Raw genomic sequence first — 13,548 nt, forward strand, 5'->3', positions numbered from 1 at the left:
AGAAATCCTACCAGTGGCTGGACAAAGCTGGACTGAAAGACAGCACAGAGGCACTAATCATGGCAGCACAAGAACAAGCTCTGAGCACAAGATCCATAGAGGCTGGGGTCTATCACACCAGGCAAGACCCCAGGTGCAGGCTGTGTAAAGATGCCCCAGAGACAATCCAGCACATAACAGCAGGGTGCAAGATGCTAGCAGGCAAGGCATACATGGAACGCCATAACCAAGTGGCCGGCATAGTGTACAGGAACATCTGTGCCGAGTATAACCTGGAAGTCCCGAGGTCAAAATGGGAGATGCCCCCAAGGGTGGTGGAGAATGACCGAGCTAAGATCCTGTGGGACTTCCAGATACAGACGGACAAAATGGTGGTGGCTAACCAACCGGACATAGTGGTGGTAGACAAACAGAAGAAGACGGCCGTAGTGATCGATGTAGCGGTTCTGAATGACAGCAATATCAGGAAGAAGGAACACGAGAAGCTGGAGAAATACCAAGGGCTCAGAGAAGAGCTCGAGAGGATGTGGAGGGTGAAGGTAACGGTGGTCCCCGTGGTAATCGGAGCACTAGGTGCGGTGACTCCCAAGCTAGGCGAGTGGCTCCAGCAGATCCCGGGAACAACATCGGAGATCTCTGTCCAGAAGAGCGCAGTCCTGGGAACAGCTAAGATACTGCGCAGGACCCTCAAGCTCCCAGGCCTCTGGTAGAGGACCCGAGCTTGAAGGATAAACCGCCCGCAGGGGCGTGCTGGGTGTTTATATATATATATACACACACACACACACACACACACACACACACACACACACACACACACACACACACACACACACACACACTCTCACTGGCCACATCATTTTTAGGTATACCTGCTCAACTGCTCATTAATGCAAATATCTGAACAGCTGATCATGTGTCAGCAACTCGGTGGATTTACAGTCGTGGCCAAAAGTTGCGTCAAAACCAGATTTTTTCATTTCTTTGCCAAGAAAAGTCTTTAAAATCATTTTAATTATTCTTCACTGTATAGTGATACTGAAGCAAAGTGCATGAACAAAACCAAACAACTGTGCATTTGCCAAAACTGCCGGCTACGACTGTGGCCATGCAGATGTAGTCAAGACGATCTGCTGAAGCTCAAACTGATCAGAATGCGCAAGAAATACCAGTTAAGTGACTTTGGGTGCCTGGCTGTTTCTGACTATTTTAGAAACTGCTGATCTGCTTGGGCTTTCCCACACAACCGTTTACAGAGAGTGATCCAAAAAAGAGAAAATATCCAGAGAGTGGCAGCTCTCTGTGAGAAAATGCCTTGGCGATGCCAGAGGTCAGAGAAATGCCAGATTGCTTTGAGAGATGACAGAAAGGAAATAGTCACTCAAATAACCACTCATTACACCCAAAGTATGCAGAAGAGTATCATGTCAAACCTTGAAGCAGAAGACTACACCAGGTGCCACGTCTTTTAGCCAAGGCACGGGCTCAGCAAAATTGGACAATAGATGATTGGAAAAAAATGCTAAATGGCCTGATGAGTCTGCTGCAAGTGTCATAATGGTGTGGGAGATGTTTCCTTAGCACACAGTATTCCCATCTTCTGATGACTCCTTCTAGCAGGATAATGCTCCATTTTCTTTCATTTATCCAATTCAGAGTTGCAGAGGAGGGCTAGAGGCTATCTTAGTTGTCATAGGGTGAACGGTAGGACATGTCACCAGTCTGTTGCAGGGCTCACAAAGAAAAACAGACAACCATTCACATCCAGGTCCAATTTAGAATGGCCACTTAACCTGCCTCACTAACTGCATGTCTTTAAACCGTGGGAAAGAACCCACACAGACACAGAGGGGAACAAACCCCACACAGATGATGGATTTGAACTCAGTACCTTCTTTCTTCGAAGCAACAGTGCTAACCACCCCACCAACATGCTACACGCTACATCGCCCAAAGCTCAAATCATCTCAAACTGGTTTCCTAAACATGAGGACAAGTCCTCTGTGCTCAAATGGCCTTCACAGCAACCGCATCTCAATCCAATAAAGACCTTTGGGATGTAGAGGAATCAAAGATTCACCATGGGTGTGCGGCTGATAAATTTTGCCTTTGCTAAATAAAATGGGAAAATAACTGAAGTCTGAGAATTTAAATGAAACTTACAGGTAAACCAGGTGGGCCCTGAGAACCTGGAAATCCAGGAGGTCCCTGCAGATAGAAAATAATGAAAGGAACACTTTAAAACACCTGAGACATAAAAGTAACAAGAATACACACAGGAAAAAAAACAATTTACCCCTTTTGTTTAAGCTGGTTTCAATTTGTTCCTGACAATTAGGTGAATGCTGCACCAGGCATGCCAACAGAGAGCTCTAGTGTGGGTTTGTGTGAGTCAGCCTTTCAGAGTTTAGTGTTATGGCACCCAGTGCGCAACATTTTCACTGGGGCCAGCAGGGGGCTCTGTGATTTCATGGAAAGTGGAAGGAATAAACCTCCACCAAGTCACTTCAATTGCAAGCTTTGAGACAAAAACCCAACGGTGCTGTCCTACAATAATCATAACAAGAAAAAAGGGGAAAAAATGATTTTTTTTCCCCACTCACAGAAGTACCGGCAAACTAATGTAAGGCAGTGATTAAAATGCACTTTATAGTTTTTGAACATTTTTCTGTTGATAACAGATTTTTCAGAGTGGTAAGTTGGAGAAAGATGTCATCAAAGTAGTGGAAACCTTTTTCTTAGTATCTTAAAATAGGAGATGCAGGCTCATACATATGAAAGATTAAGATTCCAGAGTAAGAGCCCACTGTTACAGCTTCCTAGTGTTATGATTTTTATTAAAGAAAACCAGCCAGAACACAGTAGGTTCACCCTGCTGCAAATCAACTTCTGATGAAGCTGAACTAAAGCTGAAATGTAGCTAAAACTCTTACCATGTTTCCGGGCATTCCCGCTTGGCCTCTTTCTCCGGATGGACCCTGAAGTAAACATGAAGAATAAAGATCTCTGTAAAGTAATTTGCATATACATACTACAACAAAAACAGATCGGCAAAGAAAAACATAAGAAAATGATATTATGCACATGAAGACACTCTGACTCACTGGATCTCCTTTTGTTCCCGGTGATCCAGGCATTCCTGGGATTCCAGGTGTTCCCACACAAGGCTGATCGCCCTGTGAGATGAAGAAATAAAATACCAGGAAGTGAGCACGCAAGTCTCTGTCATTGTAAACACACAGGCACTGACTTCAACTAACCCTTGGTTGTGTTGCCTGCTCCGTCTGCAGTCTCTCCAAACACTGCAAGCAGACAGGGCGACAGCTTATCAGACCAATGCCTTACTGTCACACTGAGAGCCAACCACATTAAGCCATGCACAGTAGAATTTAATGCAAAACGCCATTGCCATTTTGCATTTAGCAAACGTATTGCAGCTGGTCTATTATTTCCTATGATTCTGAATCTGGAGAATCACAGAGTACATGCGAGCCTCACCAAGTCACAGCTGTCCAAGGGAGTTACGCCAGGCCTGCCCTGGTCTCCCTTTTCTCCCTTGGCACCAACCATCCCCGGCACCCCTGGCAACCCTTGGGAACATCCCCCTTCGCAGTCATCCTGTGTCACACACAATGAAACAAGCACACATGTGTATACCCAAACACGCCGTGCCATTCCCATTGCATGAAAGTTTTAATGATAAACTTACATCCTGACTTCCCGGGGAGTCTCGAGGCAGTTGGTTTGGTCCGATGTAAGGCTGCAGAATAGGCATGGAGATGGAAATTCCATGAATGTGATTTTAAACATTAAACTTAAAAATGACCACTCACATTACAGCCACCGACTCTGCTCTGGTTTATTTGAGAGAAAACAAAAATACTTTATGTTCTCCAAGCACAGTTCAAGGACAATGTTGTAACTAAGCCAAGTTACTTTAACAATTAAATAATGTCATAATACCATTATTTCTTAATAATGCAAGAGTACAATGCAAAATCCCTTTGGTAAGGTATAGTAACATTTATCGTATAGACAGTCTGTACAATGACTGTCTATTGTTTAGATGTTTATTGTACAGACTTGTACTAGAAATTGAACGCAGTAGCCTGGTACCAGTTGAGTATCGCATTTTAATTCTGCCAGAAAAAACAGACCTACATAGGAGGGTCATTCTCATACAAAAAAAAAAAATTGGTTTGTCAAAGTAAGAAAGTTGCAAACATTTACTAAAAATGTCTAAGCTGGCAGATCGCAGTTAGGCAAGTCAACATTTTGCTGCGGTAAAGGTTTAGCTTAAGACACAAACTTTCCGGTGGCAACTGTGTCTGCTAGCCGACCAAACATAGTCTTGTTGTCACTGTCATTTTCTAGTATTTGTCTTGCTATTTTGCTGAACAAATACGATTTCACAGAGTTGTTGAAATTCCACACTTGATGGGGTACACTTCACTTTATCACCGAGGGCTGTTTTATCACCCAAAGCTGCAGAAACCTGGTACAAACTGTCACAACCTTTGCAAGCAATATGTCTGTGTATGACTATCTCATTCCGCACAATGTCACAACAAAACAAATTACCGAGGCTCCAGAACTGAAGGCATTTCAAGCGAGAGACACATCCAAGCTGAGAACTAAATTTTTGTTCCTATCACAGTACGTGAGCTCAATCATTGCATTCTATAAACTCCAATGGGGGGGTTGGAGCCTTGGAGAGCTTTTTGCTGGGCAAGAGATGGGGGTACGCCCTGGACAGGTCACTTTAGAACATGCTTGTTTTTGGACTGTGGAAGAAAGCCGGGATGAAGCCGGGATGCAATATTAAAAAAGAGACACCGAGAGAGAGAACAAAAACTCATTTTTTTCTTTCTATTAAATCAAGTCCAAAAGAGAAAAACTTCAAACTCAGAGAGATAAACAAATGCCACAACAGAGTGACAATCTCCAGTTATTATAAATCCTGAAACACAACTGCTCATTACACACACCCATCGCATCTACTGTGAAAGGCGGTCAGCACCCTATCAAAGCAGTGGGACCCTTTCCACTGAGTGAGTCTGTCAATAGCACCTGGCCTGGTTTCAAAGTCATTACAAACCCATTTGACATTGTTCAAACTGGAGCTAATAGCTGTGAAGGCTATTTTATGCCGCACGCTATTGGTGATTATTTGAGCTAAAACGAGGCCTCGCGCATTAACAGGCTCGCTCAAAAGAAAGTTCTCTATAATTTTTGCATGTATAATTTTACGTCAGTTATAGGAATAATGTTTACTTCTGCCACGCTGCAAAGGCATGTGCCAAATTGCAAATTTGGACAAATGTGTTGTGCAAAGGTGAGCGCGTGGAGGACAGAGTTCAAACTTTTCCACTGGAGGCTTATGCTACAACTCTTCCCTCCCCGATTTCCAAGCAGACTGTGACTGCGTGTACGCACAGACGGTGCTTTATGTGCTCGTACTCAACACTTGTCTGCAGTTTCTATAAGATCTTTTTTTTTAAAAAGTAGGACATTTGTTTTCTTCACTGAACTACTTGTTGAAATACTGCATTGAAGGTTAAGTTGCCCTTGAGAGCTGGCTGGAGATCATCATCGATGTTCCTAAAATTAAATTAAGTTATAAACAGACTTGAAAGAAAGCAATACTGACAGCATATGCAGAAGAATCAGAAAGCACAGATTAGTTCGCAACACCTTATTTCACCACTTTGTCTTTGTCCTTGCACTTACTGTCATGAGAAAAGAAATTACCTTCAGAGATTTTCAAACACACCTGAGGCTAGAAAAGGAACAGCCTAGCACTCAGTCAGTCATCTTGAAGCATGCAGGCATACACAGTGGGGGAAATAATTATTTCATCCCCTGCTGCATTTATATTTGCTCGCTTACAAAGAAATGAACAGTCTCTTATTCTTGTGGTAGTTTCATTTTCATGGAGACAGACGGAATATAAACCAAAAATCCAGAAAATGAAATAAGTATTTGATCCCCAACAACCCAGTCACAATTCTGGCTCCCACAGATCGATTGTAGATTACAATCAATCAATCAGTTACAGAGACTCCAGCTTTCAGCATATTATATTTATAAAGTACACACTTCAGCTTAAACTTGTTCTCAACGCAGACAAAACAAAGCTCATGTTGTTTTCTAAATCAAGGAGACGAGCCCAAACAATCCCATCAGTAACCACTCTTGAAGGTAATAAAATAGAGTTGGTTCACACCTATAAATATCTGGGAATCTTAATTGATGACTCGCTTACCTTCAAACCACATGTAGAGAATCTTGTGAAAAACCTGAAGTTAAAACTGAGATTTTATTTTCAAAATAAGTTGTGTTTCTCTTTTAATACAAAGAAGCGGCTTGTTGCTGCAACATTCTTGCCTGTGCTGGATTATGGTGATATTCTATATATGAATGCTTCTGCTCAATGTCTTCGAATGGTTGATTCTGTGTATCGTGCTTCTCTGAGGTTCATCACTAACTGTAAATTTCAGACTCACCACTGTGAGTTATACTCTCAGGTAGGACGGCCTGCTTTGGTAAGTCGGAGGAACTCTCATTTATACAGTTTTATATATAAGGCGATACTTGGGTTGCTGCCTTCTTATCTATGTTCCCTGCTTGTAATGAAACATGCTGGTCGGTATTCTCTTCATCCGCATGGCTACTTGTTGCTTTCTGTTCCATTTGCCCGAACTGAACTTGGTAAAAGAGCTTTTGTCCATTTAGCACCCTTGGCCTGGAACAAACTGCAGAAGGAATGGAAAATGACTGAATTCATTTCATTAAGTGCTTTTAAATCTAAACTACGAATCCTTGAGCCCAGTCCATAACATGTAACTGTTTCAATTAGATTGATTGTCATTTTAACTGACTTTTTTATTTTTATTTTTATTTGAATTTTATTTTTTATTTTATTTGTATTCTTTCACTTATTGTTGCATGTGTGTTGTTGCTGCCTGTGTTTGAGTAATTTCTGTAACTGTGAGACATCTGCTGCTGCCTATCTTGGCCAGGTCTCCCTTGAAAAAGAGGTTTTTAATCTCAATGGGATCTTCCTGGTTAAATAAAGGTTAATAAATAAATAAATAAATAAATAAATAAATAAATAAATAATACACCTGTCCATAAAATCAATGTCACCTGTTTCATTTACAATTCTTCATAAATAGAAGAAATATAAAATAACTGTCAATAGCCCTGGGTCTAGAGCTCCTTGGGGTGTGGATGGTCATGAGAAAGGTGGTGGATCATTCCAAAACTACACGGGAGGAGCATATTAGTAATCTGAATCCAGATGGGACCACAGTGACCAAGAACACCGTTTAGTAACACACTTTGCTGTAATGGACTGAAATCTTGAAGCACAAGCACAAGTCTTCCCTCAAGCAGAACACTGAAGATGGGTCTTCTACCATCACAATGACCCAAAACAAACCACAGAAGCAACAAAGAAGTGGCTAAAGAAGAAGCAGGTTAAGGTCATGGAAGCCTAGACAGTCTCCAGACCTCAGTGCTAGAGAAATTCTGTGGAGGGAGCTGAAGCTTCAAGTTACCAAACAGCAGCCAAGAAACTTTAAGGATTTTGAGGGTCTCCATAAAGAGGAGTGGACCAAAAAACACCTGGTGACCAACTACAAGAAATGTCTTTGGTCTTCCTTGGGGATCGAATACTTATTTCATTCAGTGACATGCAAATCAATGTATAACTTTTATTTAATGTGTTTTTATGGATTTTCCGTTTATATTCCGTCTCTCCAGTAAAATGAAACTAGCAAAAAATTACAAAATTATAATTCCTTTGTAAGTGAGCAACTTCTTTAAGGGTGGCTGTAGCTCAGGAGGTAGAGCAGGTCACCTACTGATCGGAAGGTTGATGGTTCAATCCTTGGCTCCTCCAGTTTGCATGTCAAGTATCCTTGGGCAAGATACTAACCCCAAGTTGCTCTCCATCAGAGTGTGAATGTAGTTAGATAACACTAAGTATAGATAAAGTGCTTGTGAGAATGGGTGAATGTGGCATGTTGTATAGAGCGCCTCGAGTACTCCGAGAGAGTAGAAAAGCGCTATATAAGCATCAGTCCATTTACTTGTGAATTCAGCAAGTGCTCAAATAATTATTTTCTCCACTTTGTACTGTACGAGCCAGATACCTACATGCCACCTTTTAATTTTGTCCAACAAAAAAACAAACTTCCTTCCTCTCGCATCAGCGGTTTCAAATTAAAAGCAGAAAAGCAGGATTTGTGCTTCAAATACAGAATTTAACAAAAGTAAACACAGCACATTTTGGGGCAGAGTATATAAACCACTTTAATCATGATGTAATAAAGTTTGTGAAAAACTAAATGTTTAGAAAATAAACTCATGAGTTTTCCCTTCTTGGGAATATCTTATATATAATTCCACTTCCTGCCATATGTATTTATTTCGTGCTTTTGCATCATTTATACACAAGGCCCCAGATCTCAAATCAGCAGATAAGAGCCGCCTCTCCTCCTTTTTCTCTATTATTACTTACGATGTTTCCAGGCAAACCCGGTTTCCCCGGTAGCCCGTCGTTTCCAGGGATACCCTGAAAGAAGGAACTGAGGTTGAACTAGTTTGTTGCCAATCGAGGGCTAGCCACTCCCATCGGCACCAATGGTAAAGGCAGAGTCAAAGGGGCAGTGCCAAAATGACGAAACCTCTTCCCTCTCCGGCCATGTCTTATGAAACTTGGAAAAGAAAAATCTCGGAACACTACTGAATTTAAAAAAACAAAAAACAAATGCACTCTTTTCAAAGACATGATATCTCCAACCCAGTCACTTCTAAAGTTTCTTACGCCTTTGACTCTTGCAGCACAGATCAGAGCATCACTTTATTTGAAGGTCTGTTTAAATGAAAAAAAAAGAAAAAACTTCTCAAATGAGCCAAATTCATACTTTGAGTAAGCTTTGCATCATTTGGTGTATTTAAAGCCAGACCTTCAAATAACTGTTCATGTCTTGACTGACATTCAGAAAGCTTGCTCAGTTGCTTCCCACATGGGTTAAAGCTCGAAGCACCAGATGGGTTAGTGCGTTTTTGAAGTTTAAACTTGATTTGATCCTTAACCTGCTTGTGTCCAAGCTACTGCACACATACTTTATATAATGACAGTTCATTTCCTACATGCATAATATGGATTTAATTCACCCATGAAAATGCAAAGCACGTTAAAGCCTTATTTATGAACCCAAATTGCCCAAGCTCAAAGCCTACATAAGTAGCTTCTTTTTTTCAATTCAGCATAATGAAGCAGCTTCTGAATTGAAGCAAAGACATAACCCCTCCCCCCTGACCATCCTACTTGCACTCTCGCTTATACCTGAGGTCCTTGGCTTCCAATAACTCCCTGAGGCCCAGGGGGTCCAGGTGGGCCAGGAGGTCCTGGGGGACCCTGCAACATATGAAGGGAGGACCACAAATTATTACATTATAGTCTGACAGTGAAACCCCCCAAAAAAGGAGACGAGCGCTGCGATTTTCCAAACAAAGTTTGCAAGGTAACAACAGACACACAGCGTTCACACAAAGCCTAAGCTGTCATACAGGACGGCTCGGCTGACAGATCAGACCTGAGGCCCGGGCTGCCACGTGTTTATTGGAGTTCCTGGAGCTCCCTGCAAGGCAAGAATAGTCAAAATCAGAGATGCACCTTTGCTCGCAGGATATACAGAAAGCACACAGTGTGATGTTAAGAATTACACAACAAATGTCAAACTACAGAAAACTGTGGAAGAGCAAAAAAAAAGAGAGAAAAATAAATTTAAAAAAAAACTCAGCAGTTTCTTTTTTCTCAACATGTTACCTTTGGACTCGCACCAAATCATCCGACCTGTGCTCTTAAAACATACACTGAGCAGCAATGCTCTCTCTACTTTAGATGAATTTGCCTGTCCACGTGTAGCGATTCCAGCATGGGTGTACTTACAGGTCCGCCTACGCCCGTGTGCGGCATTAGGCAGCCGCACTCTCCAGGTTCACCCTGAAATATACATAAAAAAGACCCCAAAAAGCAGATCTTTAAAAAAAGAATCAAACAGTAAAGTGAAACTGGGCACGATTTTAAGCACAGGCTGCAAAAACGAGCCCTCATTCAAGATTAAAACTGCTCTTGTTACAGGAAGAAAGCCAGAACTCTTTCAGCTTTCGTGGCACTTTTGTTCCGTTTTGTTAAATCTTGATGTGTTACAAAGACACTTGTAACTGGCAGGGATTTAAAGTTGCTGTTTTTTTTTTTATTATTCATACTGTGTCAGGAATATGAAGTGCAGCAATACACAAAACTGCCCAAAAAGCTTTAACTTTTGCATATATACAATGAACATGCAATTGTACAATTACACAAATACAGCTAACATAAGAGGAAACCACATAATATCTCTTCATATGCATCTGTTCTCACTATAGTCCAACCAAAATCATTTTTTTCAGAGTATGCATGAGCCACAGAGTCTTAATAAATCCACAGAATAAAGGCTAAGTTACCACTTGCACATTTTTTCTGTTTTCGGATTTTTTTTCCAACTTCTTATTCTTTCTTAACTTTATTCTTCTTTTCACCTCAGCCCTCACAAACAACTCTGCCCCCACATCGTATACCCCTCCCGACCCTTAAACTCTGCCTCTGCCACGTCTTCATCTCTCCCACCCGCTCGGTGACAGTCTGGACCAGTGGCTCTGATGAATTCAGTAATTAATAGTCTCGCACACGCTCTCTCTTAAGGCCCCCAAAACTCCTCTTGTCTGCCAGCAACAGTACACTTGTCACCTCCACTGCTACTCTATATGTGCCCTGAGGCCGGTGCGTGCACGTACATGTGTGTGTGTGTGTGTGTATGCGTGTGTGTGTGTGTGTGAGACAAGGGATTGGGCAAGGCTGGTGTGGTAGTGGGGTGTCGAGCCATCTCTTGTGATTACCATCTGTTCCACCCTCTTTATATTAAAACCCCTCCAGTTTCCTTCATCCAAGGAAAACGGTAGACTTACCTTGTCCCCTTTAGCTCCATCAAGCCCCTGCAAGAGTAGGAGACAGAGCAAACACACACACACAGACACACACACACACGAACAGACACACACACACACGCACACACAAAGACAAACACTTAGTTACTCTTGCTTTGTTGTTTCAGAAGAAAGCTCACGGGGCAGTGAGCTGAGAGCAGATCAGGGGACGGAGGATGAGATGGGAGCAGACATCGCCTCTGTTATGGATCGAGGCAGACATCCTTGGTTACAAATGATGCCTAAATCAAGGACAATTCCCAAAGAAGCTCAAAGAAAATTAAAAGTCTGAAAAGACGCTAACGCACGGGCGACAACTCGAGTTTGCCACTTGAATTTCTCTGACAACTCTCTGAATTGCAGATTCATAAGTAACAAAAACATGTGAAAAACATGTGATTGAAACAGACTTTAAATGAACAACTCACAGGTCTTCCATCAGCTCCCGGCAGTCCCGTGGAGCCGCGGGCTCCATCTCTACCCTGTGGGTCAAAAAAGGAAATAGGAGAGGGTGTTTGAAAACATATAAGCATTACATCATATGGAGAGGCAGAAAGACATATTTACGTCATACCGGGGGGCCTGTTACTCCAACGCCCAGGGGACCAGGTGGTCCAGGAAGCCCAGAGTCACCTTTGAAGCCCTGCGAACAGTAAAAACCCAACACATAAGTTTAAAGAGGGTTCATGTAACTGTACAAAGGCAATTTAGAGTTTAAGTCACTTGTTTTTTCTGCTACCTTCTCCCCTGCAGGGCCAGCAGGCCCAGGTGATCCTCTGGCACCAGCAGGTCCCTGTACAAAAAGCAGAGATTAGACTAAAGTCTACGTATGCAGTGTAAAGAAATAACAAAGCACTTTAAAAATAGGAGAAGCCTACTACAAGTCCTGGGAGTCCTCTTGGTCCCTCTTCACCCTATGATGGAAACACAAACAACAACAACAACAAAAAAAGAATCTGAAGGTTAACGAAGTCTGGGGAGAAAAGAGCAAAGATATGGACAAAGACTGACAAATCAATGAGCTGTTATTCCGCGAGAGGTCAAAGGATTTGAGAGAGAAGAAACTCCCAAATTACTTTATGGTGGTTATTTACAACTCCACTGTCAGACCTGCGAGACCGTAAAACTCTAATCGCTGATGTCATGGGGGAATTTGGTGCAGTGAGATTAAAACAGCATCCACCTAGGAGCTGCGTGAGTGTTGTGTCTAACAGCTGTTTCAAATGTCAACATCAAACTTGATCCAGATGGTTTCTTTTTTTTTTCCCTCAGGAGACGTCAGCCTTACTTGTGGTCCTGGAAGGCCAATTCCTGGGACTCCGACTTCTCCCTATAGACGACAAAATACATTGACAGTGAATCAGTCATCCATATTTATTTATAAACATGATAATATAATAAATGGGAATTCACACCTTGATTCCTTTGGGACCGACGGGGCCCTGCACACCAGGCAAACCTGGCTTTCCCTGAAATGACAAAAAAACCCAAAAAAAACCCAAGCTCATCATGTGCAATTCTCACAGCACAGAACTTAAAGTATATCCACTTATAAACAAGTGCCTTTACATTTTTGCCAGACTTTCCTTCTCCTGGGGGGCCGGGGTCTCCTTTCTCTCCTTTGGGGCCTGGCACAGCTACACCGTCACCCACAACAGCACCAGCAGAAGGGCAGCTGGTACACGCATCCCCCTGTAAAAAATAAACAAATAAAATAATAAAATAAAAGCAAATCAGCAAATCCAAAATCACAATCCAAGTAGCTCAGGATGAATCAAACTTCATTCCAACTTCTGTGTCTCCATTTAGCTAATCAGCATCAATTCTAACTCCTATTTCCTAATATGTAATAGATGCAATAGATGCTCTCAATGGATGGAGAGACAAATCTAAGTCCATTTAAAAAAAACAAATTAGATCTCTAAGGTACAGAGACACGACTGACACATTTTATACTGGCACTGGCATCAGAGGATGGAAGGTAAAGGTCCAGGAATGCTAAACTACCTTTTCTCCCTTCAAGCCCCGTTGGCCATCCCGACCATGGTCTCCAGGCAGTCCTGGGGCTCCAGTAGCTCCATCTAATCCATTCTCTCCTCGATCTCCTTGCTCACCCTGGTTAAATTGAAATTCATTGTTAAAAGGAGAGGCAGTGACCTGTATTTAGTGTGCACAATGCTCAAAATGAATTCTAGGCAGGCTTCTTTTTTTTTTCCACCAAGAACAACTAAAAGACTGTGAGTGATGCAACCTTTCTGATGGTTTCATGCTATGATACTTATTGACAGCTGGCTGCAGCATGAATTGTATCATCAAAGGTAGTGGAGAAGAAGATTTCTAGTGAGCAAACACAGACGTGAATAATGCATGATATTAATTAAAAAGGTTTTGCGATCTTATGAGAAAGAAAATGTACACGTATGGTGGATGCCACCAATACCCACAATGCAGTTTTACACTAATTGGAAACCTTTGAGTATTTACAAGGCAGCTCCACAGGGTAGCTAA

At 42.1% G+C, this 13,548-nt stretch overlaps 1 protein-coding gene across 6 annotated transcripts in view; it reads right to left on the reverse strand.

Moving 5' to 3' along the window:
* Positions 1 to 13,548, reverse strand: part of col16a1 (collagen, type XVI, alpha 1) — a 91,796-nt gene that overhangs the window by 16,622 nt on the left and 61,626 nt on the right. For 5 of the 6 annotated variants that reach the window (XM_080864069.1, XM_080864066.1, XM_080864067.1 and 2 more), the window contains 19 exons: positions 13,048 to 13,155; positions 12,610 to 12,732; positions 12,456 to 12,509; positions 12,329 to 12,370; positions 11,919 to 11,954; positions 11,780 to 11,833; positions 11,615 to 11,683; positions 11,469 to 11,522; positions 11,023 to 11,049; positions 9,965 to 10,018; positions 9,609 to 9,653; positions 9,359 to 9,430; positions 8,528 to 8,581; positions 3,710 to 3,760; positions 3,499 to 3,618; positions 3,261 to 3,302; positions 3,105 to 3,176; positions 2,934 to 2,978; positions 2,164 to 2,208 (listed from right to left, as the gene is read on the reverse strand). In XM_080864069.1, coding sequence (XP_080720195.1) covers positions 2,164 to 2,208; positions 2,934 to 2,978; positions 3,105 to 3,176; positions 3,261 to 3,302; positions 3,499 to 3,618; positions 3,710 to 3,760; positions 8,528 to 8,581; positions 9,359 to 9,430; positions 9,609 to 9,653; positions 9,965 to 10,018; positions 11,023 to 11,049; positions 11,469 to 11,522; positions 11,615 to 11,683; positions 11,780 to 11,833; positions 11,919 to 11,954; positions 12,329 to 12,370; positions 12,456 to 12,509; positions 12,610 to 12,732; positions 13,048 to 13,155 — 1,167 coding nt within the window. The remainder of the gene's footprint in view (positions 1 to 2,163; positions 2,209 to 2,933; positions 2,979 to 3,104; positions 3,177 to 3,260; positions 3,303 to 3,498; positions 3,619 to 3,709; positions 3,761 to 8,527; positions 8,582 to 9,358; positions 9,431 to 9,608; positions 9,654 to 9,964; positions 10,019 to 11,022; positions 11,050 to 11,468; positions 11,523 to 11,614; positions 11,684 to 11,779; positions 11,834 to 11,918; positions 11,955 to 12,328; positions 12,371 to 12,455; positions 12,510 to 12,609; positions 12,733 to 13,047; positions 13,156 to 13,548) is intronic. The other variant, XM_080864070.1, reaches the window with a different exon arrangement.

This window comes from Rhamphochromis sp. 'chilingali' (genome assembly GCF_963969265.1).
Source record: "Rhamphochromis sp. 'chilingali' genome assembly, chromosome: 17".
In the NCBI taxonomy this organism is placed as follows: domain Eukaryota; kingdom Metazoa; phylum Chordata; class Actinopteri; order Cichliformes; family Cichlidae; genus Rhamphochromis; species Rhamphochromis sp. 'chilingali'.